The sequence below is a fragment of the Thalassophryne amazonica genome, chromosome 3 (genome assembly GCF_902500255.1).
Source record: "Thalassophryne amazonica chromosome 3, fThaAma1.1, whole genome shotgun sequence".
In the NCBI taxonomy this organism is placed as follows: Eukaryota; Metazoa; Chordata; class Actinopteri; order Batrachoidiformes; family Batrachoididae; genus Thalassophryne; species Thalassophryne amazonica.
This window is the reverse complement of record NC_047105.1, coordinates 82,947,965-82,973,325: the sequence shown is the minus strand read 5'-3', so window position 1 is coordinate 82,973,325 and position 25,361 is coordinate 82,947,965. Positions and strand designations below refer to the sequence as shown.

Sequence of the window (25,361 nt, the reverse complement as noted above, 5' to 3'; positions counted from 1 at the left end):
TAACCGTTACTGACTGCCACAATTTTTTTTCTTGATTTCTTATAGCGTTTCTTAAAGCCAGAAAGTTGCCATTTGAAATGACTTTAGTTTTGTGTCATGTCCGTGATCTGCTTTTTTTTTCTACAAAATTAAACAACTGAATGAACATCCTCCGAGGCCGGTGATTCCATAATTTTTGACAGGGGTTGTAAATGTGGAGCTGCACAGAGAAAACTAAAGGAAAAAAGAAAAAAAAAATTGTAGAATGAGTGGGTTTAATGTGATGAGTTTGAACACAGGGTGAGCTCATGTGATCCCAATCATGTGATTTGCTGTACTGGACACCAAATCGCATCCGATCCTTGAGATTAAAATCTTTAAAACTGATTGCCATCCATCTGGATGTGTTTTTTTTTTTTTTTTTTTTTTTTTTGTAATGCACTGCGCTGAGCTGATCTGCCAACATGTGATGGGTCACTGATTGCACTCTTTGAAGTGTGACTTCTTCAAATATTACACACAGTCACTGGCTGACTCTGAGTTGTCTGCCTACCAGTGTCGGGCGTGGCGTCATCGTGATTCCTTCTATCGCAGAATGTTTGATTAGTGGGTTGGTGGCCTTATAAGCTTTGGTTTATTCAAAGATGACTCACTAATTATATATTCAGGAGTAATAAGCCTTTACTGGTGGACATGTCCTTTAGGTGGGAATTGGCCATGAATGGGAAAAGCTTCCAAATAAATTAATCTTGATGAATACTTTCTGTGTAGGCTCTGTTGTCCAGGTGGTTTCCATAGTAGAGAAGCTTGAATGTTCGACTGGACTGGGTTGCTTGACGTCAGGACGTTTCGCTTCAAATCACAGAAGCTTCCTCAGCTAAAATTAACCGGGGGGCGGGTCTCAGACACGCTTTGTCCCCTGTTTACAATGGGGTACTCAGGTCAAAGCAGTTTCAGTCTTTTGTTCATGGTAATGAGTCATTCACGTCATCAGGAGAGTCGTCAAGGGAGCCATCAGGGGAGGCTTCCATCCCATCATTAGGAGAGTGCTAACTAGAGCACAATAGGTACTAATTAGAGCTATTGTTTAGTCACTAGCCTATAGCAGTCGGCCTCTCGGTAGGAGGGGTCTGGTTAGGTTAAAAACTCCAGCTTTTGTTGGCTTCTGGTTTATTCTTCTCTACAAGAGTCAAGACAGAAGTCAGACTACCAGAGCAAGAATTTTAGCTGAGGAAGCTTCTGTGATTTGAAGTGAAACGTCCTCACGTCAAGCAACCCAGTCCAGTCAAAGATTCAAGCTTCTCTACTTGATGAACACTCTTAGCATATATGTGTATTCCATGATGGGAATTTGAGCTGTACAATTTTGTACAGCTCTGGATGAGGATCCAGAGCTGTTGCAGCTAAAATTCAGTCAGGAGTGATGCAAGTGTCTACGACAACAACAAAATCATAATACAAAATTCAAGGATTGCTTGATCTTGGTGAAACTTTGTCCTTTTCACATGCTTTTTTGCTTTTTAAATTCCAAAATCATTGCTTGAGAAGCGGGCAACTTGTTGAGGAATGTTTACATGTCAAACAGGTCTTGTGGACCATGTTGAGTGTTCTGAGAAAGCTGTTGACTCCCTCAGGCTGTAGATCATTTCACTTTCATGTCAGGCATTGTTGTTTATTGCTGCTACCAGGGTTTACTGTGGAGTTACTGTGTACATGTGTGCATGCGTTTGTCATTCTGTGGGTCTGGTCCTAATTAGCACTGTTGAGTTTGATAACGATTTCAATAGTTGAATCCCTCATAGCTATGAGTTCCTGACGTTCAGTCTGTGTGAGACTGAACTGGCGTTTGTGCTCCTGTGGGCAAGTGAGAGTTGATACAGAACTTGTACCTGCACAGTTATCTGTATAAAATACAGTATATATGCACAAGAAAAGAGTGACTTCTTTGTGTGTGCTGGAATTTATTTAAGCCACTGCATGTGTAAATAATTTTCTGTATTGTTGGGCAGAGGTGAGTGAATAAATGTCTTAATTTGCTCCTTCGGGAACCAACAATCTCCTTGTTTTTGTCTCGCACAGAGACGATTAATCACGCTGCTGCATGCTGTTACATCCTATTTTTAGCTGCTCAGTGTCCTTTGACTCTGGGCTGTGCCCGATCTGTTGTGAAGGTGTCGTAGCACGGACCCACAACAGGGGGCGCAAATGAACGGACAATGAGTAAGCCAAAAGGTAACAATTTAATGTTGTGATATTACACAACGAAACGTGTCTTAATGTTCACAGTCAATAAACACCAGGTGACGTGTGGGCAGGCTCGAAGATAGAAGACGCCCGACGAGAGAGAAGCCGCGTCCCACACGGCTTCCACCACCAACGGCCTGAAGAACACCGGAGCCGCCAAGTCCCGAGTCCCCAGGTGGCCTCTGTCTTCGGCTGTCGACCCTGGTACTGCTGGCAGAAAACAGAAAGATGATGTGTGAGTGTGAGTCCGCACACTCAGTGATTAACAATCCAGACACCGTTAGGAGGGAGCACCTCCACCTCCAAATCACACACACTCGTGCAGCTCCTGATCAACCACTTATCTGGGACGGGGTGCGAGGTGAAGCCGTCACTCTCACACCAAACGCCAATCCTCCAGACAAGGAAAGCACCAGGAAAACGGCTGCAACAGAAGTTCAGATTACTATTCAACGTATAAGTCAGCAGAGAAAATTACCTTAGTACTGGTAGTCGATTTCTCGGCGGGGAGGTGGAGTTGCAGTCCGGCTTATATGGTGGTGTAGATGAGTGACAGCTGGAGTAATGGGTGACAGCTGTCACCTCCTCTGGGTCTGGCGCCCTCTTGTGCTTGGAGCCCGCACTCCAAGCAGGGCGCCCTCTGGTGGTGGTGGGCCAGCAGTACCTCCTCTTCAGCGGCCCACACAACACGATCTGTGTGATTTTTCTTCTCTTTTCTGTACCAATCAATGTTATGGATCCCCTCTTTTGTTGGGGCAGCTGGCTTAGATATTCTTCCAGCTGAGTTGTGGTGAATGATTATGTGAATTGATTTATAGCTCTTCCATTATTTTTTTTGTTCTGGTTCTTTTTGCTCTCCGCTGGTCACTGAAAAGCTGTTGTTGGTCTACCCACATGATGATCTATTCTTATTGCAGCATGTTTTAAGGATTTGTTTTAATTTCCTTTTTATTAGACAGTACAGCTAAATTGACATTAAAAAAGGAGAAAATAGATCAGCAAAACAGTCTCCTGTCTCACAAATCAAAACAGAGACACTTCAGTATATATATTATGACTGCTCCTTTAAACAGCACACACAAATTCTTTGTTTTGATTTAAAGGTATAATGCCACTGAGTTTTTAAGTCATTAAACAAATTTTCTTTGTCACCACTACATTTTTATTCCTTATCATTTAGATGAGGGATTCATAATATGATATTGCCAATATGATCAAAATTCATGTGGTCTGGAAACAATTTAGAATTTCAACCCCTGAGGTGGAGAAATTCAAGGGATCAGATGCTTTGACCAACATTTGGTAGAATTGTAAGTGATTTACAAGAAATCTTAATGATGTTAATGTAAGATGGATCATGGGTAATCTCAAAACCTCACACATGCACACATGTGCTTTCTCCTGTATTTAGTCTGTATGATGGCAATGAAGGAAAAGACAATATTCACTATGGAATTTCCCCTCTGATAAATGTCCTCTTCATTAAAATGAGCTGTAATTTTGCAACATGTTAGAGAAATAAACCTACATGATAATGCTTGAATTTCAGTAGAATCCAAATTTTCTCAGTTTTGTGAAATTTGAAAGGCCCTATAGCTTTAGACAGTCGTATTGTCACTTTTTACTTCTGGGTTAGAAGGGTGGAGGAATTGGTGAGGAATTAGTTAAAATCTGGAACAGAAAAATGACAAAATGACAGTTACAAGTATTTCTATTTTTTCATATTTCTTCAAAATTTGCAGTCAACAGGTGCAATTCAGTGCTGAATCTAAGGGTTACTGCATTCCCATTTGTGATTAATTAGCTAGTCTTTTTTGTAAATTTCTTGGTTTCTCTACAGAACTATAGAAAATAATGGAAATAATTTGAAAACAATGAAATCATAATGAAATGTCTCAGATTCCAAGACAACATCCACAAATGCGCTCCACTCACCCAGCAGTTAAAATCTCAAGATCCTTGTCTGATCCTTGTGTGATCCTTGTGACCAAAACCAAGATTACTTGTGGTTTTAGTCAGATGCGGGAGTACATGCTGTCAGCACATCCACCACATTACAGAATCACCCCGGGTCCTGCATGGCAACTATCAAGACAATCGGTCTATCCCCACTGCCCGAAAGTAGCCATCTATCTGCCATAGCCAGGTGAAATGTGGGCATCCCCTTGGGCTTTGCCAGTTGTGGAGATCCTCAACACTAGGACAAATGATTTGTTTAAAAATGTTTTTGGAAATGCATACAATTAGAACATACGAGTACAAAATCCTTACATGTGAAAAGTTGGAAACATGCTGTGTGTATCTGCAATTAAATGCTAACTAGAATGTTCGTGTCTTTGTCCATCGTCATAATTATTAAACGAAGAACCATATTGTTCCCAAACAGCAGACTTTAATGACAGAGGACAACAAAGCTCTGGTCTGTTGGTGTTTCTTGTGCTGTGCACATGGGCTGAACTAACAGTATCCAGTCCTTTGCTAAAACTTCTCAGGAGGAATGCAGAGTTACAAAGTGAGTGCCGAACACAGAAAAAAGTTCTGCACATGCAGTTTCTGTAATTCGCTCAATACACGTACATGGAGTTTGCGTGTTCTCCTCGTGTTTGCGTGGGTTCCCTCCAGGTGCTCCGGCTTCCTCCCACATCCAGACATGCAGGTCAGGTGAACTGGAAAATTTTAATTGTCCGTAGATGTGCGTGCAGGTAGTGAATGTGTTTGTCTACATGTGGCTCTGCGACAGACTGACGTCCTGTCCAGGGTTTACCCCACCTCACGCCCCGTGACTGCCGGGATAGGCTCCAGCTCCCACACACACCCCTGCCCCCCGTGACCCTTAATTGGAATAAGCGGTTGATGATGAGTGAGTGAGCACTTGTGTATCTGTGCTTTTACTGATGTTATTCTTAGAGAGAGCTGAAGATTTAAAATAGATCAGTGTGTCTACAGTCGACATTCTTAACTGTAAAGTTTTTCATAGTTTTCTGAGTCTGTGTTGGCGAATGTGACTGTTTTAAGGCCTTTGACTTCTTCAGGGCTGTTGTGCTGGCTTGTTTTTGGACGTTTGTCTTCAGAATTGCTGCGTGTGACTTCAAGGTGTGATGGCACAAGTGCCTTGGTTGCAGCTTCTTAGGGGACTCTCTGTGGTCTCCATGTGTGGGCGAGTTCTTTTGCATCCCCTGGAGATTGGGGTTGTAACTTGTGGCGATATAGAACCAATCGTGGCTCATGGCTTTTCTGCACATCTTAAAGTGATTACTGCTCCACTGTGTCCATTGTGCCTCTGAAAGTCACTGCATTGGTTACCAATACTACAATACTATACCGTGTGTGTGTGTGTGTGTGTGTGTGTATATATATGTATGTATGTATATGTATATAACGAATAGTTAAAACGGATATTCACTGATGAACATCAGTTTGAGCAGATTGGATGAGTTCATCAATGAAATCACCTGCTGGAGTCGGTGGCTGCAAAGAAAACCTGCACCCTCTTGGCCCTTTCTGGAATACTTTGGACAACACTGGGTTAAGACAACTGTTCCTCGGGTTATGGTTAAGGAAAATATAGTTAAATATGAGCCTAACAATGACTCCACCTCGATTTGAGACATTGCTGAATCAAAGCAGAACTGATGTTAAATGTTGCAGTACCAAAAAAAAGAAAAAAAAAAATTGAAATTCATATCTAATATCTTGGAGCTTTTTGAGGCTTAATCTGCTTTGTAATTTGGCAATTTTTTTTTTCCTGCACTAACCTACTAAAAATTTACAGACCAGGACATGAATTTTCACTGTTTGTGTCCCTATTGAAATAAAATCACTCACTTATGTGTGTATGTATTACATATTACTTACAGACACACACACACACACACACATACACATGATGGAAATTATTCAGAACATTTTCTCAAACCATTATGAAATGTAATTGATGTTTTACAGTTTAAAAATGAACTTTATTACAAACAAGAGCAATCAGAGATTTCTGACATCCGCCAATCTGGATCTGGATCACCTCCGACATTTAATAGTCTTCCATGGTGTAATATGTATCTGTGGTGCAAATTTGGTGAGAATCCATGAATTAGTCTTGATGTAATCCTTCAAAGCCTATATAAAGTAGAATCCTGAGCCAGAATCTGGATCCAGATCTGGATCACCTCCAAAATTCAGTGGAGTCTTGTTTATTTGGTAAAATAAAAATTTTCATATTGGCAAAAATAACAAAGATACCAGTTTGTTTGTGAAAGGCTCATATCTACTGATATTATATTACATTATTTATTTATTATTATTTATTTTATTTTTTTTTGAATGTTAACTGTTTATGCACACTGTCTTTTCCTTGTTTGATTTTAATGGAAAGCACTTTGTGCACCTTGTGTGTTGTAAAAGGGCTTTATAAATAAAATTTGATTGATTGATTTGATTATTGTCTCATCATTATATTGATGGAGCTCTACCCACAATATAACGTGCACTAATATAATCAGCCTGCAGCAGTTTAAATAATCACCTCTCATTCTGTCCTTTGACTGCCAAAATGTTTGAGTGCTGTTGCAGGTTTCCTTTGAACTCCTCTAACTTTGAATTGTTTTATAAATGGGATAACGGGTGAATGCAGTTAACTCTACTGAACTACCTGGCGGGAAGAAAAAGTCATCTGTAATCCTGAGACGAGAGCAGCAGCCGCTTTAATACTGTTAATGACTCTTTTTATCTGGCAGACACCTATTACTATGCCCTTACAGCCAGATATTCTTAAAATAGCAACACGTTTAGCAAATTTTCTGCATATTGTCTAATTCTCTGTATGGGCCTCAGGAGATGTTTTCAGTAGTATCATCAGTGCACATTCTCTTAGCCCACTCAGTTCTTTGGCTGTTTTTCTCTCCAACAACACAGTTGTGAAGCACACATTGTTGTTAGCAAAACATAGCTGTGATAAAGTGGAATCAGTTTGGGACCACACTCAGAAAGGGGGGAAAAAAGACATTTCTTTTCTAAAATCACTGTCAGTTGGTGATTATGATCTGGGACAAGAAATAATGTATATGACTTCATGGTGCAGATTTTTAGTTTTAATTTGAGGGTAACTGCATCCAAACTTGAGTGGAAATTTCAGAAATGGCAAGTTTTGGACCAGTTTTTTTGTTTGGTCCACCATTTATTATGGTCTGAAGGTAATTGGACAAATGGCTGCAGGTCAGAAGCTTAAAGGTCTTTCAGATGGACCTGGATGTACAGGGTTGTCACAAGGGATCAAACACAGATCCACATTGGGAGTTGGCACAAGTTTTATGCCACAGAAACGGTACAGTATAGACGTAGTTTCAAGATTTGGATATTTTTTGAGGTTCAGTGATAGACATTAAGAAATGGACAGTGTAAAAAATCTGCATAGACCAAGGTGGCCTGTGAGGGACACCACCAAAACATGAATGACATCTTTGACGGTGCTACAAGTTTCAGTGGGTTTGATTGGAGAGTAGGTGGATACAAAAGCTTAGGAGGTCTGTTAGAAAAGTATCCGACCTTTTTATTTTTTGCAAAAACCTGATTGATTTGAATCACATGTGCTTGCATGAGCCAACCTTGAACCTTCATGCGCATGCGTGAACTTTTTCACACTTGTCGATTGCGTCATTTGCTGCCAAGCAGCCTTTGTGTGAGGACATGTTGTGTTATCGTTGGATTTTCATTGCAAGGAAAATGGCGGAACGACTGGAGCAGCGCGACTGCATCAAATTTTGCCAGAAACTGGGCGACAGCCAGGTGGAAACCATTTGGAAGATTCACACAGCTTTCGGTGACGATCCTATGGGCATCACACAGATTAAGGAGCTGTACAACCGGTTTAAAGATGTCCGCACAACGGTGGAGAGCGAGCCGCGCTCCGGTCGGTCAACACGCTGAAATGACCAGATCATTCCAAAGTGAACGCTGTGGTGATGCGGGACTGTTGTGTGACTATCCAAGAAATTGCGGAAGAGGTGGATACACTGTGACAGAAGATTTGGCCATGAAAAGAATGGCGGCGAAATTTGTACTGAAGGCTTTGTCACGAAGCTGCTGACGGCGGAGCAAAAGCAACTTCGTGTTGAAGTCTCACAGGACATGCTGGACTCCAAAAAATGATGCCCACCTGGGAAAGCCGTCTGAATCTTCCGAATGGTTTCACCTGGTTGTCTCCCAGTTTCTGGCAAAATTTGATGCAGTCGCTCTGCTCCAGTTGTTCCGCCATTTTCCTTGCAATGCGAATCTGATGAGCACAACACGTCCTCACATAAAGGCTGCTTGGCAGCAAAGGACGCAATCCACAGGCGTGAAAAAATTCATGCATGCGCACGAAGGTTCAAGGTTGGCTCATGCAAGCACATGTGATTCAAACCCATCAGGTTTTTGCAAAAAATAAAAAGGTCGGATACTTTTATAACAGACCTTGTATGCCTGTTAATTTGCAAGTTGCCTCTTTTTGGTAGAGTAAAGCTTTTTTAAAGAAGCTTTTAAAGAAGCTGTTTGAAAAGAAAACCTAAAATCTGAGCTGGAGTCTCCTACATAAATTTCTTGTTCCCCAAAAATGCAATTTTATCCAGCAGAGGATGTTAGTTTTTGACCCTCCCATTGTATGAGTCATCACAAATAGCATTAATGTGCTGAGACTGTCCACTATGCCAGCAGTTGTCAAAATCTTTGCAGAACAAATACTCAAATGACGTTTGATTTTCTCCTTCAGATGTGCTTGATGGCCTGCAGCAATAAAACATTTATAGATTATTTAAGGTCACATTTAAATGGTCATTGTTTGGCTCACTCTCAGCTGTTAATTCTGTGTTCCCCCTTGTCATTCTTGCTATTACACCCTTGGAGTGTTGAAGAACTAAAGATAGGTTGTGTTATATATTGTCAATCTGTTTTGTTTCATTTACATATATTTTTCACACAGATGCCGTCACTCAGTTGTATTTTGTCACTGACAGGTCATCCACTCAGCATATTTGATCTGTTGTGTACCTCTTGTAAGCTTTTATTCATTCAGTCTCTCTTTGTCTCTTTTGCTCTTTTCTCTGTCTTCAAAGGATTCGTCCTCAGATGGCCAACGAGAAGATAGAAGGCTGTCATGTGTGTACACTGGTCACACCTGGAGAACCACAAGTCCTTCTGGGAAAGGACAAGGCCTTCACCTATGACTTTGTGTTTGACATAGACTCTGAGCAATGCCAAATTTACCAGACCTGTGTGGACAAGCTCATCGAGGGATGCTTTGAAGGCTACAACGCCACTGTGTTTGCTTATGGTCAGGTATGTCAAATACGCCATTTCTGGTAAGGATGGAAGAGGGGGGACACACACACACACATATATATATTTATATATTAGGGGTGGGCAAACATAAAAAATCTTAATCGCATTAACTCAATGACTTTCTGTGATTAATCATGATTAATCGCATGGTATATGTGAAACCCAAAAATGAATTCAAAAGCCCCTTAAAAGCACAGTTTTATTTGAAAATGTAAATGAACATTGCATAAATTTGAAAATGTAAATGAACATTGCATACAATACATACATACAATTGTGATGTATTTGTTTTAGTATATTTAGATTTTGTTGTGATTTGGCACTTTATAAGCCAATTAAATTGAATTGAAATTGAACATTTTGAGTCTTAAAGTAAATAAATATGAATTTGGTCACTGGATCCTTAAACTTTGTACATAATGAACTCTACATGGTGAATCCTTGATCTCTGGACATAAATAGGAATAAACAAAATCTGTAGTTTTTGTCAAAAGCATTTCCTTTCAGACATTGGCATGAATGTGTTTTGCCATATATCTGAGCTGAGCTTACAGCTGCTGTGCTTCACTTCAGGATGTAATTTGAAAAGAAAATACAGCACGTTTCATTTTGGGAGGAAAAAAAAGTTTTAGTCGATTGTAATTTCTTGTCTGTATTACATTTGGAAAGAGGTGTCATTTTATTTAAAGCGGCGATTCATTTTGAAGTTATTAATTCCGACCGGACTCTCTCAGCCGCGCAGCGTTTCGAGCTGTGTGAACGGAACGGAGGACGATTCTCGTTTCTTGACAGCAACAAGACAAGAGTCCCAGTTAGTGACTTTAATCCACACAAAAGTGACTGACGATATTTTAATGGCTTTGCGAGGGGTTAAGAAGCGGCTTGCCGTTTCTGAAGAGCAGTGACTCAAAGAACCAACGAGCTACTGGATCGAAGCATTGCTTCAATGGTTCATGGTTTCAAAGTGGAGCCGCGCTGCAGAAATAGTTTATTACAGACCAAACCCTGAATATCCGACTTTATTTGTACATCCGTATGACTCTGAAACTCGGAAAAATCTGTATAATTTACGGACTATAGGTTGACATGAAAACCACCGAAAAGCTGTGTTCACCGCGGGGGCACGTTCGGCTATTCGAGATTATTCAAGATGTTTTTTTTTTTTTTACCGATGACGAACGATGCGTAAAAAAAAATTTGACTGATGCAGCTGCATCTGTCCAAACCGGTCTGGATCTGTGCCTGATCCTGTAGAACTTTGTACCGAAAATGTCCATTCAAAAGTTCGGCGTCTTTCTGCATTTTTTTGTTGTGCATTGCATAGCCTGTACTTTTCTCGATCCTCGTGTCGTTTTCTGTGTGAACTCAGCTATCAGCAGGAAGCAGCAGCATAAGCTCGCCCCTGACTGACGCTTTCAAAATAAAAGGCAACGAGCAACAGTCATAAAAGGCTAAAAAAAAACAAAAAACAAAAACGCAGCGTTAAGGGGAGGAACAAAATTGTCGGTGATAATGACCTCAATAATTAACGCAACGTTAGCGCGTTAATGTTGCCCAGCCCTAATATATATATATATATATATATATATATATATATATATATATATATATATATATATATATATATATATATATATATATATATATATATATATATATATATATATATATATATATATATATATATATATATACTAGTATGTTGCCTGTGGGGATCCCAGGCTCTAGATTGGATAGTGTTTATAAAATAGGTAGCTCGTATTTTTCAAGGGTTGTAATAAATTATGCAAAGTTTCTATGAGTTGGAATGGCGTGTGAGTCCAGAATGTTTTTATAACCTTAGACCTCAACACTTTATAGAAGAAGAACTCAGCCCTTTAATTTCCTGTTAATTACATAATTTTTGATGTTAATTTACTGTCTTCATGTATTTATAAATTAAGTTATCATATACACACTTTTATTATTAGTAGTATTGTTGTTATTATTTTTGTTTTATTATTACTTCTATTTTGTCATTTGATTTTTAAATGTCACAATGGTCATCCATGTGTCATCCATGTATTTTTAATGTATTTACAATTATATTATGTACTTACATTGAACTTGATAAATAAAAATGCTTGCACTTGCATTTAGTGTATAGATGATTTACTGCCACCTGCTGGAATGGCATGTGAGCCCAGAATGTAATTATCAACATCCATTGTTCAGTGTTATTAGCTAATATCCATAGTAAACCCCCCCCCCCCCCCCCCCAAAAAAAAAAAAATAGTCCTATCAGTGTTACGTTTTGGCGGCGTTCCTCCTTGACCCAAATTACATAAGCGTACCAAACGGCAAATGTCAGCTCTCCCCAGTTTGTCCGTGATCGAAGTTACACGCGCGCATGCACGCATACATGTACACAGATGCCACTTCTCTTCTAATATATTGTGGCAAACTGCGCAGAAGAACAAAAACCGAGCCAAAGCTTTTGTCTGTTCTGCATTCTGCCACAAACAGGTGCTTTTATTTTTATACACCCTCAGAGACGGTGGCGGAAGACATCAAACGCACTACATTTGTCACGCATGGTAACGGCAACATGACACTTAACTAAACTGATTAAACCAGTTGAACTACAAAAACACAATAAATCAGTAACACTAACAACACTGTTAAACTACAACCTTAATTCCAATGAAGTTGAGACATAGTGTTAAATGTAAATAAAAACAGAATACAATGATTTGCAAATCCTCTTCAACCTATATTCAATTGAATACACCACAAAGACAAGATATTTAATGTTCAAACTGATAGACTTTGTTTTTGTGTAAATATGTGTGCATTTTGAAATGGATGCCAACAACACGTTTCAAAAAAGCTGGGACAGTGGTATGTTTACCACGGTGTTACATCACCTTTCCTTCTAACAACACTCAATAAGCGTCAACAGCGTGGCTTCATAGTAAAAGATTGCAGGTACTAGACTGGCCTGCCTGCAGTCCAGACCTGTTGCCCATTGAAAATGTGGCACATTATGAAGTGCAAAATACGACAACAGAGACCCCAGACTGTTGAACAACTGAAGTTGTACATAAAGCAAGAATGGAAAGAATTCCACCTGCAAAGCTTCAGCAATTAGTGTCCTCAGCTCCCAAATGCTTATTGAGTATTGTTAGAAGGAAAGGTGATGTAACACAGTGGTAAACATACCACTGTCCCAGCTTTTTTGAAATATGTTGCAGGCATCCATTTCAAAATGAGCAAATATTTGCAGAAAAATGAAGTTTATCAGTTTGAACATTAAATATCTTGTCTTTGTTGTGTATTCAATTGAATATAGGTTGAAGAGGATTTGCAAATCATTGTATTCTGTTTTTATTTACATTTTACACAACGTCCCAATTTCTTTGGAATTGGGGTTGTAACATGAACCACAATAACATTTAAAACCTCCAAACCATGAACTCCCATGGTGCACTGCAGCACAATGTCCATTGTTCACTGTTGTTGACTAATATTGCTTATTTCTCTGTACATATTAGTCCTATCAACTTTCTGTTTTCACAGCATTCATCCTTGACTCAACATACATAATCATACCAAATGGAAAATTTCAGCTTTCCCCAGTTTCTCTGTGATTAAAGCCATACACATGCACACACATATACACGCACACAGAAGCCACTAGGCTATTATAATATATATCAAATATATTTAATTGACGAGATTAATCTACTTGCTTGCACGATTTAACTTTAAAATGTATATTTGAGTTCATATTTTCTCAGCCTGCAGCTTAAGGAGTCATATTTTGTAAAACTGGTGCAAATTTTCCATTTAAATATGGCTTAAATTTCATATTCTTTTTTCCTGTTATCAAGTATCAAACAAGTTGTATTTAAAACCAGAGGAATGGCAGTATAATTGGAAGGCTGCACGTGTGTGTATACACACACACACACACACACACACACACACACACACACACACACACACACACACACACACACGTGCAGATGGACGTAATTGCAATTACCAATATGTGCATCAAATGATGACATGCATGTCATATGATACATTGTGCTTGGAGGATGAATATGACCACATCATACTTGATGAAACTTGTTTCAGACGGGTTCAGGGAAGACCTACACTATGGGGACGGGCTTTGATGTGAGTCTGAGTCAGCAGGAGCAGGGCATCATTCCACGTGCTGTTCACCAGCTGTTTGAGGGAATCCAGAGCAGGAAGCTGTGCGCGCAGGAGGCCGGCATTCAACCACCTGAATTTAAAGTCAGCGCCCAATTCCTAGAGGTGTGTACACACATGCACAACATTGCACATACCAGCATTTTTATAGGCACCAATTTTGTTTGTTAGGCACCTGTATGTGTTTTCTGTGATAGATTTTACTCCAGGTTGTCTGCATTAACACCAAATCTAAAGTGACAAAGAAGGGTAAAAGATCAGTGTGCAGCCCTGCATGGACGCCCGTGCACGGCCACTAAAAAGTGCTTGTAATGGGCAGCAAAAATCCACATTAAAGTTTCATGTCTAGTTTTGGTCAAACATTTATTTGGATGTTGGTATGTTCAATTTAATTGAGTCTGAGCTTGTATTACATCAGCACAGATGTTGGCAGTCGTGTACATTGCAGTAATAAAAGTTTAATGTCTAAATAGGTCAGAGTTCAGTTTATATACTGCTTTTAATCACTGTTTTGGATTAATGCTTTTTCTGGCAGCAACAGAAACATTCACAACTAGAAGCACTCAGAGTGCAAACCTCCGCCAAGGCCATGGGGTCACTGACGCCATCACATCTACACGCCGTGAAATCATTGAACCTAAAAAAGTGTAACAGTGATGTTTGCTCAGTAGTAAAAAATGTTTCATCTGCTATGACTGGATAGCATGTATCCTTAGCGCTTGGCATCACAGTTTATTGCAACTTGCACCTTTCCCAGAAGCTACTGTCATCTGAGCACTGATATTGATATTGCTTGTGCTTGTAGGCAAAAACAAATAAGAGACAAAATTAAATTTATTATTCAACTAAACTGCAAATATATAATTTTTTAACATTTATGAACACCTTAGTTATTGTATAAAGACGATTTTTCGGTAATGGCGGTTTTCTTCTGGATCTAGCTCCGTAACATTTGAAGCTACATCAAATCTGATGACACCTTACTGAATCAGTACAGATTTAGCTACATTTTGGTGTTAGTTGTGCATCTCTAGCTTCATTTGTCACCTCACACTGACACATTTTCTATTTTCCCTATATTTTTGCATATTCTGGATCACCAGATCCGGAATCCGGATCCGATCATCACCACACTTTGTTGTTTGATAGAACATTTGACTATGTTGCACCCTATTTTTTTTCAAGCCTTTCTGCCTTGTTTTTTGGAGTTAGAAACTAGAATGTCAAAATTCCCCCTATCCCACAATGGTGACGAATCCTTTAAAAACTTTATGGCTCCGGATCTTGATCCGGATCACCACTGAAATTTAATCACTTGTTCCTCTTGTCATTTCCAACCACTCCACAAAATTTCATCAAAATCCTTTCAAAACCTTTTGAGTTATCCTGCTGACAAACAGACAAACAAACAAACGCGACTGAAAACATAACCTCCTTGGCGGAGGTAACAAAGAACAAAAAAAACCAAGCACAATCACAGACTTACGACATCCCCCGATCTGGATCACCTCCAAAATGCAATGGAGTCTTCCATGCCCTAATATCTATCTGTGGTGCAAATTTGGTGAGAATCTGTGAAGTAGTTTTGAAGTAATCCTCCAAAGCCTATGTAAAGTGAAATCTTGATCCAGGCTCCCGATCACCTCCAAAATTCAGGGGAGTCTTCCATGGCCTAATATGTATCTTTGGTACAAATTTGGTGAGAATCCATTAAGTAGTTTTGATGTAATCCTTGAAAGCCTGTATGGGAAATCTTGATCCAGAATCCAGATTCGGATCCAGATCACCTCCAAAATTTAATGGAGTCTTCCATGGCCTAATGTGTATCTGTGGTACAAATTTGGTGGGAATCTGTGAAGTAGTTTTGACGTAATCCTTCAAAGATTATATAAAGTGAAACTTCATCCAGAATCCGGAACAGGATCAGCTCCAAAATTTAATGAGTTCTTCCATAGCCTAATATCTATCTGTGGCGAAAATCTCGTCAAAATCGCTGGAGTAGTTTTGACGTAATGCTGCTAACAGACAGACAAATAAACGCAGGTATTATTACGTCCTTGGTGGATGTAATTGTGTGTTGCATTTAAGTGATTACACAGAATTCTGTTTTGTTACACAGTGGGTGCATAAACAGTAAATCACTACTCTGGAGTAGATTTACATTTAGACACATGCTAGTTTATGTGATGTAAATGTGCTGTGTTGATTAGTTTTGTTTATCAGTTCATGCAAAAGTCTGTTGTACTTTTTCCCTTGTTTAGCGCTTTAACTGACACCGGCTACTTAAAAGTAAATCCCTTCTGCTGCTCCCTTTATTCACTTGGGGTCGCCATAGCAGATCCAAGGTACAACCCCAATTCCAGTGAAGTTGGGATGTTGTGTAAAATGTAAATAAAACAGAATACAATGATTTACAAATCCTCTTCAACCTTTATTCAATTGAATACACCACAAAGACGAGATATTTAAGGTTCAAACTGATAAACTGTATTGTTTTTGTACAAATATTTGCTCATTTTGAAATGCATGTCTGCAACACATTTCAGAAAAGCTGGGACAGTAGTATGTTTCCACTGTGTTACATCACTTTTCCTTCTAACAACACTCAATAAGTGTTTGGGAACTGAGGACACTCATGATTGGGTATAAAAGGAGCATCCCCAAATGTCTCAGCTGTTCACAAACAAAAATGTGGCGAGGATCACCTGCATGAAAAAAATAGTCCAACAGTTTAAGATCAATGTTTCTCAGTGTTTAATTGCAAGAAATTTAGGGATTCAATCATCGACAGTGCATAATATAATTAGAAAATTCAGAGAATCTCGAGAACTTTCCACATGTAAGTGGCAAGACCGAAAACCAACACTGAATGCCCATGACCTTCGATCCCTCAGGCGGCACTGCATTAAAAACCGACATATTCTGTAAAGGACCTTACTGCGTGGGCTCAGGAACACTTCAGAAAACCATTGTCAGTTAACACAGTTCGTCACTACATCTACAAGTGCAAGTTGAAACTCTACCATTCAAAGGGAAAGCCATACATCAACAACATCCAGAAACGCCGCCTCCTTCTCTGGGCCTGAGCTCATTTGAAATGGACAGATGCAAAGTGGAAAAGTGTGCTGTGGTCTGAGTCCACATTTCAAGTTGTTTTTGGAAATCATGGACGTCGTGTCCTCCGGACAAAAGAGGAAAAAGACCATCCAGATTGTTACCAGTGTTAAGTTCAAAATCCAGCATCTGTGATGGTATGGGGGTGTGTTAGTGCCCATGGCATGGGCAGCTGACATATCTGTGATGGCACCATCAATGCTGAAAGGTACATCCAGGTTTTGGAGCAATACATGTTGCCACCCAAGCAATGGCTTTTTCAGGGACATCCCTGCTTATTTCAGCAAGACAATGCCAAGCCACATTCTGCACATGTTACAAGAGTGTGGCTTCATAGTAAAAGAGTGCGGGTACTAGACTGGCCTGCCTGCAGTCCAGACCTGTTGCCCATTGAAAATATGTGGCGCATTATGAAGCGCAAAATATGACAATGGAGACCCCGGACTGTTGAACAACTGAAGTCGTACATCAAGCATGAATGGGAAAGAATTCTACCTACAAAGCTTCAACAGTTGGTGTCCTCAGTTCTCAAACGGTTGAGTGTTGTTAGAAGGAAAGGTGATGTAACACAGTGGTAAACATACCACTGTCCCAACTTTTTTTGAAATGTGTTGCAGGCATCCATTTCAAAATCAGCAAATATTTGCACAAAACAATAAAGTTTATCAGTTTGAACATTAAATATCTTGTCTTTATGGTGTATTCAATTGAATATAGGTTGAAGAGGATTTGCACATTGTATTCTGTTTTTATTGACATTTTGATTTGGCACAGGTTTTGTGCCAGATGCCCTTCCTGAGGCAACTCCACATTACATGGAGTATCCACTTAAACAGATTATGGAGCAGGGCGCACCAAACCCTTGTAATGATCTAATGAAAACTGCAGATACTCGGCTGAGTTTGCTTACAGAGCCAATAGGTCTGTGGATGACGCCATCAATCTGGCTTTGCACTTCATTCTGCAGCATCTGGACTCCCCAGGAACCTATGCTAGGATCCTGTTTGTGGACTTCAGTTCTGCCTTCAATACCATCCTCCCAGATCTTCTCCAAGATATTCTTCCCCAGATGAACATGCCTGATTCTACCTGCAGGTGGATTGCAACTTCCTGAAGAATAGGAAGCAGCACGTGAGGCTGGGGAAGAATGTGTCGGGCTCCCGGACCACCAGTATCGGTATTCCTCAGGGCTGTGTCCTCTCCTCTGCTTTTCTCCCTGTACACCAACTGCTGCACCTCTGATCACCAGTCTGTCAAGCTTATCAAGTTTGCAGATGACACCACCCTTATCAGACTCATCTCTGATGGGGATGAGTCTGCCTATAGGCTGGAGGTCCAACTACTGTTGTCCTGGTGCAGCTATAACAACTTGGTACTGAACACTGAGAAGACAGTGGAGATTATTGTGGACTTTAGGAAGAACACAGCCCCTCTCCCCTTCATTACCCTGGCAAACACCCCCATCACCATAGTGGACACCTTCTGTTTCCTGGGAATCACTCTAACCCAGGACCTCAGGTGGGCGTCCACCATTAGTTCTGTTGTCAAGAAGGCCCAGCAGAGGATGTACTTCCTGCTGCAGTTGAAGAAATTCAACCTGTTAGCAAGGATCATGGTGCAGTTTTACACTGCCATCATCGAGTCCATCCTCACCACCTCCATCAGTGTATGGTACGCTGGAGCCACCACCAGGGACATACAGAAACTACAGCGCATTGTTCGCTCTGCAGAGAAGGTGATTGGCTGCAACCTTCCATCTCTTCAGGACCTGTGCATCTCCAGGACACTGGGCCGTTCAGGTCGGATCAGAGCCGATCCTTCTCACCCTGGATATAGCCTTTCCGACCTCCTCCCCTCAGGCAGGAGGCTACGGTCCCTTCGGACCAGAGCCTCCCGCCATAAGAACAGTTTTTCCCCCTCTGCTGTTGGCCTCCTCAACAAGAACTTTTAGAACTTTACATTGTTGCTATCACCACTAACGACCCTGTGTTATGTACGCTGTCTGCACGGATCATATATGGGTGTGTGTGTGTGTGTGTGTATGTATATGTATATATGTGTATATGTGTATATATATATATATGTGTATATGTGTGTGTATATAAAATCTTAACTCATACATTCTGTACATTTTGTAACATTGTATAGTGTAAAGTTTTATTATATACTACTTGTTTTACTGCTCTTTTTTATTTTTGTCTTTTATGTTAGCACCAAGTGCCGCAGCAGTTTCCTAATGTTCTGAACTTGTTCACTCATATGGCAATAAAACATTTCTGATTCTGATTCAACACTAAAGGCCCTTAAGTCTTGCTGTTCAGGCAGGCCACAGACCTGACAAATGTAGTAAGTGTAGAGTTGTGGGATCAGCCCCCTCTTTCACAAACAGGAAGTGAGACATTGATGAGAGATGAGCAGAGATGGCTGCTGTGCTGTGTGGCACCAGAATAATGTTGGCTGTTACCGCTCATTTTTCTCATCACTGAAGTGAAGATGGACAAGAGTGAGGCATTGCCTGTGTAAGCAGTGAGGTATTAATGACGAGAAGTAATTTATGCTTCGTATGTTGCTCAAATCGCGTACTTTTCTGCATTAATGCTGCCATCACAGAAGTGTAAATTAACCAGTGGTGGGCACAGATAACCAGAAAATTAACTTCGATAACAGATAATCAGATAAGTGAAAAGTTATCTTCGATAAAGATAAAACAGTAAACCATCCAAAAATGTATCGGAAGTTACAGATAACTGATAACAGATAAATTCCATTGTTATCTCTGACACATCTACAACTACTAGTAGAACAAATTTAATAGCTTATAATATTAAAAAGAACAACAGACCCCAACAATGAGACAGCACTTTTCTTTCAACATTTGGCTCCTGCTGGAAGCTCTTGTTTACTACAGCGCTCCCTGCACAGAGGCACACCGAGAGCAGCCATAAAGCCAACTCTCTATCAATTACGATGCTCCGGTCAGGCGCAGGTCTTGAAAAATAGTCATGCTGACTTATGGTTTTGATTATAAATAACATTAATACCGATAGAATAACTCCATTAATGTCAATTATGTCATTTGTACAAAGTTAAAATATAACATATATCTTTTAATGTTGAATAATGCACTAATTCTGAGGTTTTGTAACACAGATCGCAAAGGATTCTGGGTAAAAGTGCCTCTGCTAAACACTGGCTGAGTCTCTTTTTGGAGCGAGGCGGAGAGGAAGGCGAAGGGCTACAAATCCCTCCGTTTGGAGGGGTAGGAGGAGCTTACTGCTGTCTCTGAAAAAACAAACATGGCGCCGATAGAGCCGCACAAATGAAGCAGCTTTCATTACAAATTACACTGTTTAGAAAGTTATAACTTGCCAAAAAACTTTACAGGCAGTTGTCTATGACAGCAACGTGTATGCTGCTGGATGCATGTTGCGTATGTTGTTGTTCTGAAGAATATCGTAACATCGCTCGTGCGCTGCGTTATAATGCATATACACACGAACGATACGATAAGACACTTTTATATCTCACAATGGAGAAAATCATGATAAAGTGTAAGCATGTTAATTTGTATGTTCATGAATGTTTGGATAATATCAATCCCTGCTGTTGGATTTCAAGGTCTGTAACGTGTGTGTATTTTGTAAACAAATGGAGCCCTGAACACACTCATCTAATAAGCTTTCAGGCAGAAAATGAAAAGTTTCATCAATGGGAATAAGTTGGAAAATATATACACACACATGTATATGTGTAACACATAACCTGACGTCCTAATAGACTGATATTATTTGTCAAGGAAATTTCTAAAGGAAATAAGGCTGGATGCAAAAAATGGGATAATTTGAAAAAGAAATAAGGTTGTAATTCCATTAAAAAAGTGAAACTTGTATAATGTATACATTCATTGCACACAAAAAGCCATTTGCAAAGCCAAAAAGTTGATTTGACAATCACCTGACATAACCGGGGTCAAAATAAATAGAACACTGCTATCTACTGGTTCCCACACACTTAGTGAACACTACTGACCAGTAGATGGCAGTAGAGGCCTTGAAAACAAAATTCCAGATACAGTAATCCCTGTCTGCTACATTTAAAATGCGTGGGATTTAACAAATGCAAATAAAACCAACATCTATAAACGCAGAGAATATATTCAAGAGAGTTTTAGGCACTAGAGTTTAATGCTGTTGTCCGTGGAGCCTGAACAGAGTGTCTGAAATGCATTTGTCCTGTTGATGTACTGAGATTACATCATCCTACCCAAAATGCATTGCGGGTCACAGGATGTGCTCACAAAACCTTAAAAATTAGCACATTACTTTAAAACTAAAACATATATCTGATATTTTCACTTAATAAAACTTCAGACATGACAGTAATTTTAAATAACTTGTCCAAAAAGTTAAAAATGTATGCCTCTGGATGTCTTAGGTGATATCGCCAGCATATTGGTATGGTGTTAAAGAAAATGTTTTTTTTTTTCTTTTGGGGCTGTTTCTCCTTTGTCTGCAGAGGATTGAGATGCTTATTATACAAGCGGCTCTCTTCTGTTTGCAAAGGTTATAGCTGTGCGTCTGTTACAAAACTTTTAACAGGTGAGTGCTAAACTAATTTTAAAAATGCTTGTCGCTGTTCAGCTTTATTTATTTTGTTTATCGGTTTAAAAGTTATCGGACAAAGATTAATCGGAAGATAATTGGTCCGATAATGGTTTTTAAAGTTATCTAAAAAGATAATCTGATAAAGAAAACATTATCTTTGATAATGATCTGTTATCGGAAGTGTGCCCACCACTGAAATTAACCTTGTCAAGGGCACTGACACAACCATGACAGACTCTGGCCTTTGTTCTTTTTGCAGTCTTTAGTCTGAAGCACATGCCAATTTCTTCTCCAAAAATATCTGGAATACTGATTTGTTTGACCACAGCACGCGTTCCCACTGTGTGATAGTCTAACCCAGATGCCCCCAAGCCCAAAGAAGCCAATAACACTACTGAATCTGCTATGTGAAGCTTTAGTACAACAGTCAATCCACATAAATTCAGCATTATTTCATCATTAAAGGTGGCAGAAGCGATCAGAGCGCCGCAGCTAAACAAGCTGCTAGCTGATGCATTCACTGCACATCGGACATTTCAAAGCATCACGGAAGTTCGCCTATTTTCTGCTTAAAATGGCCTTGTTTCTGCTTAAAACTGACTTTAGAATGATTTAAGAGGTTTTACCTTTATCATCTGATGTTAATAATCCCATGAATCCATTTGATTGCTTTGGGTGAAGAGACTCTCAGACATGCTGCTGTGGTCCGAAATGACGCATGCGCAGATGCAAAAGGCGGCTCGATTTTTTTTTTTTTTTTTTTTTAGGGGCGGACCAATCTGTCTGCTACACCGGACAGAACAGTCTGGATGTGCCCAGTAACACGTGTATGAAATGAAATTCAGCACTGACACTCTCCGAGTCAAAGAAAGTAGGTACCATATTACCGTGATTAAAAGACGGGGCATTTATTTTTTTCAAACCGTGCTCAGACCCGGTGCCTAAATGAGGCACCAAATGCTGCTTGTTGCCTGCATTGTAATATGGTGTTAAGTTTCACACATATCCCTGGGTGTGGTGAACCAAAAGGCCCATTTACACAAGCATGCCTTTAGCCCCTTTCACACTGGCGTATTCGTAGACCTGCTCATTGCAGCGTATCACCTACGCTGAGTTGAGCAGCTCTACGCCCACTTTTTGCAGCTCTACATCGAGTTTTTTCCTCCCTGCGCAGCAGTATGTTGAGGGCTACGCGCGTAGGACGGAAGAAATTAAACATGTTTAATTTTCTTCGGCGTAGAGCGCTGGACACAGTTTTAAGCAGGTCTGCGCAGCACAGCATTATTGCATGCAAGTCTGTGCAACACTGCGCTCCTGAACACAACCAAAAACTGAGTGCATCAGCTGGAGAACATGATCACACAGCACCTGTGTTCAGAACAGGGAACCGAACCTCAACTCAGAAATCCAGAAACGCAACAGAAACAGCAGGTCGGTCTCTCTCCCTCTGTGTGTGTGTGTGTGTGTGTGTGTGTGTGTGTGTGTCTGATCAGACCTGTGACTTTAAAATAAAAGCGCACTCGCTGCATGTCATTGCGCTCATCAAACGCCCTGATCGATCAGGTCTGATCAAATCTGAAAAGAGCTGTGACTCTTTAAAATAAAAGCGCACTCGCTGCATGTCGGTGTGATCATCAGATGACCTGATAGATCAGGTCTGATCAAATCAGCGGACCTGATCGGAGCAACCGGAGCTTTAAAAGTTTAACGAGTCACAGCGTTTCGCTCAGGGCAGCCTTTACCACAGCCAGATTGAGCAGCAATGAAAGTGATCCACCAAAACAAATAAATAATAATAATAAAAAAAATTAAATAAATAATAATGTTAAATGACTGTTTTTGAGCCGCACAACACCTGAAATGAAACACAACGCTGCAATGAGCAGCTCTATGAATACGCCAATGTGAAAGGGGCTTTTGCTTCACGCAATAGCACAGGCGCCGTTGTGACGATCCCACCCGCTGTGTTCACAGCTGGATGCCTTTCTTTGTTCTACCGGCCGCCACGTGTTCTGCGCTGCGTATATAAAATAATTATTTTGTGGCGGATTAATCATTTTTTTCTGCAAATTGGCCATTGAAAATGGCTCTAATCACTTTCTGTATCACAGAGGAGGCTGCAGCCGGAGCTGTTCGCGCGCACACCTAACAAGCTGCAGAAAGCATTTTGAGCCGTCAAAAATGGTAATTATTTGTCTTGTTTACATTGTCTTGGCTTGATAAAACAGTTGCCATGTTCTTTCCTTCTTGTCTGCAGCTGTTAAAGTATTTATTTTTATGTTTATAACAGATTTAACTTGTTATAATCCTTCAGACGAGCTGCGCTCTGATGTGATCCACTGACGTCACCAAAGGCAGGCCGTGTAAATGCCCCTAAACAGCTTTAATTCAGAGGCCTCTGTATGGCTGCAAACACGTGCACCTGCTAAATGAGACCGCAAAGGGCTGTAATTTGCCACTTTCCGATTTCACTTTGTCTCCCGTCATATTGAATGAACTTGACCACACAAAGCATGAAATATATTTGGTCCATACTGTCTGCAATGAAATAAATCAAAAGTAAGAGTCAATGCAATTTTTTTAATTTTTTTTATTTGCATTTTCAATACTGATTTGGGGTTGTATTACTCATATGCAGGTATGTTTAATAAACCTTAACCATAATGCATAATACTAATATTTAAGTATAAGGTAAGTATTGATTCTGTCATTTGCTTGCTTTTACTCATCTGTCTGCATGTGGTGTTCTGTTATTAATGTGTTTCCGTAGGTTGCCAGGTCAGAGGTTACCTCTGTTGATGGTAAACAGATGGGTATGTGTATGTTTGGTAGTAGAACAGCTGGGCTTTCAACTGACCTCTGACTCCTTGGCCTCATTGGTTTTCCTAGAGGTCAATTCTTGACCCCTCAGGTTAGGTGGCTGTACTTAAATAAGGCAGACAGGAGAAATGGGAATTTACCCAAAATGAGACACTAATTCTAAAGCAGTGGTTTATAGCAACATTAACCTTTTGGTGACCTGGTATACAAATTAACAGTGACTACAAAGAGTGCAGCTCCAGAGACTCGCTTTGATCATGCAGATTTTTAATGTTATGTCTTTCATTGGAAGACCAGGTAGAAACAGAATTTGACACAAAAATATAATGGATATAAAAAGGTATAACAGGCATTGCATTTTTAAGAATCTTTTTGTTTTCTTTCTTTTTGTGGGATTCACTTCTAGGAATTGGGTTTACACTGACATAGAACACATGTCTTTTTGCTGTGTGATACAGTGTCTCAAAATAAATAATGATTAGGCCATGCAATTTTGTTTAAAAACATAAACAGTAGTATGGGAAGATTTAAATTACAAATGTATAAAACTGTCCAAAACATCCTTGTGCTTAAAGGGTTATTATAAAATTTTCTTAATAATGTATCTGTGTATATTGATTATGTGGTGGCATTGGATGTAGGAATATATTACATAATGCTTATCTATTTATGCATGTTTTTTTTATATATATAAATTGTAGTTGTATAATGAAGAAATCCTAGACTTGTTTGATGGAGCCAGGGATCCAGACAGTCGAAGCAGGAAGTCCACCATTAAGATCCATGAGGATGCCAGCGGTAGCATCTACACCACGGGAGTCACCTCCAGATTGGTGCAGTCGGAGGCGGAGGTGTGTGTGTGCCCTATTATTACTGCGTATGTCAATCTCACTCAAGTCAAGGTCAAGTACGAATATATTCTGTAACATTTATAGTTATCATTTACCCTGCCTACTCCTTTGACAGTCAACACAAATTACCCATTCACATAATTACTTTCAAACCATTTCACACCATCATGTTTAATTTGTGAATCAGATTCATTCTTACATAGTCATGTAGAGCTTAATAAAACTGAACAATTCAAACTTA

At 39.9% G+C, this 25,361-nt stretch overlaps 1 protein-coding gene across 4 annotated transcripts in view; it reads left to right on the top strand.

Annotated features, from left to right (window-relative positions):
* Nucleotides 1-25,361, top strand: part of kif21b (kinesin family member 21B) — a 178,888-nt gene that overhangs the window by 60,419 nt on the left and 93,108 nt on the right. For all 4 annotated transcript variants that reach the window (XM_034166974.1, XM_034166975.1, XM_034166973.1 and 1 more), the window contains exons 2-4: nt 9,306-9,528; nt 13,654-13,836; nt 24,971-25,120. In XM_034166974.1, the coding sequence (XP_034022865.1) occupies nt 9,306-9,528; nt 13,654-13,836; nt 24,971-25,120 (556 nt within the window). The remainder of the gene's footprint in view (nt 1-9,305; nt 9,529-13,653; nt 13,837-24,970; nt 25,121-25,361) is intronic.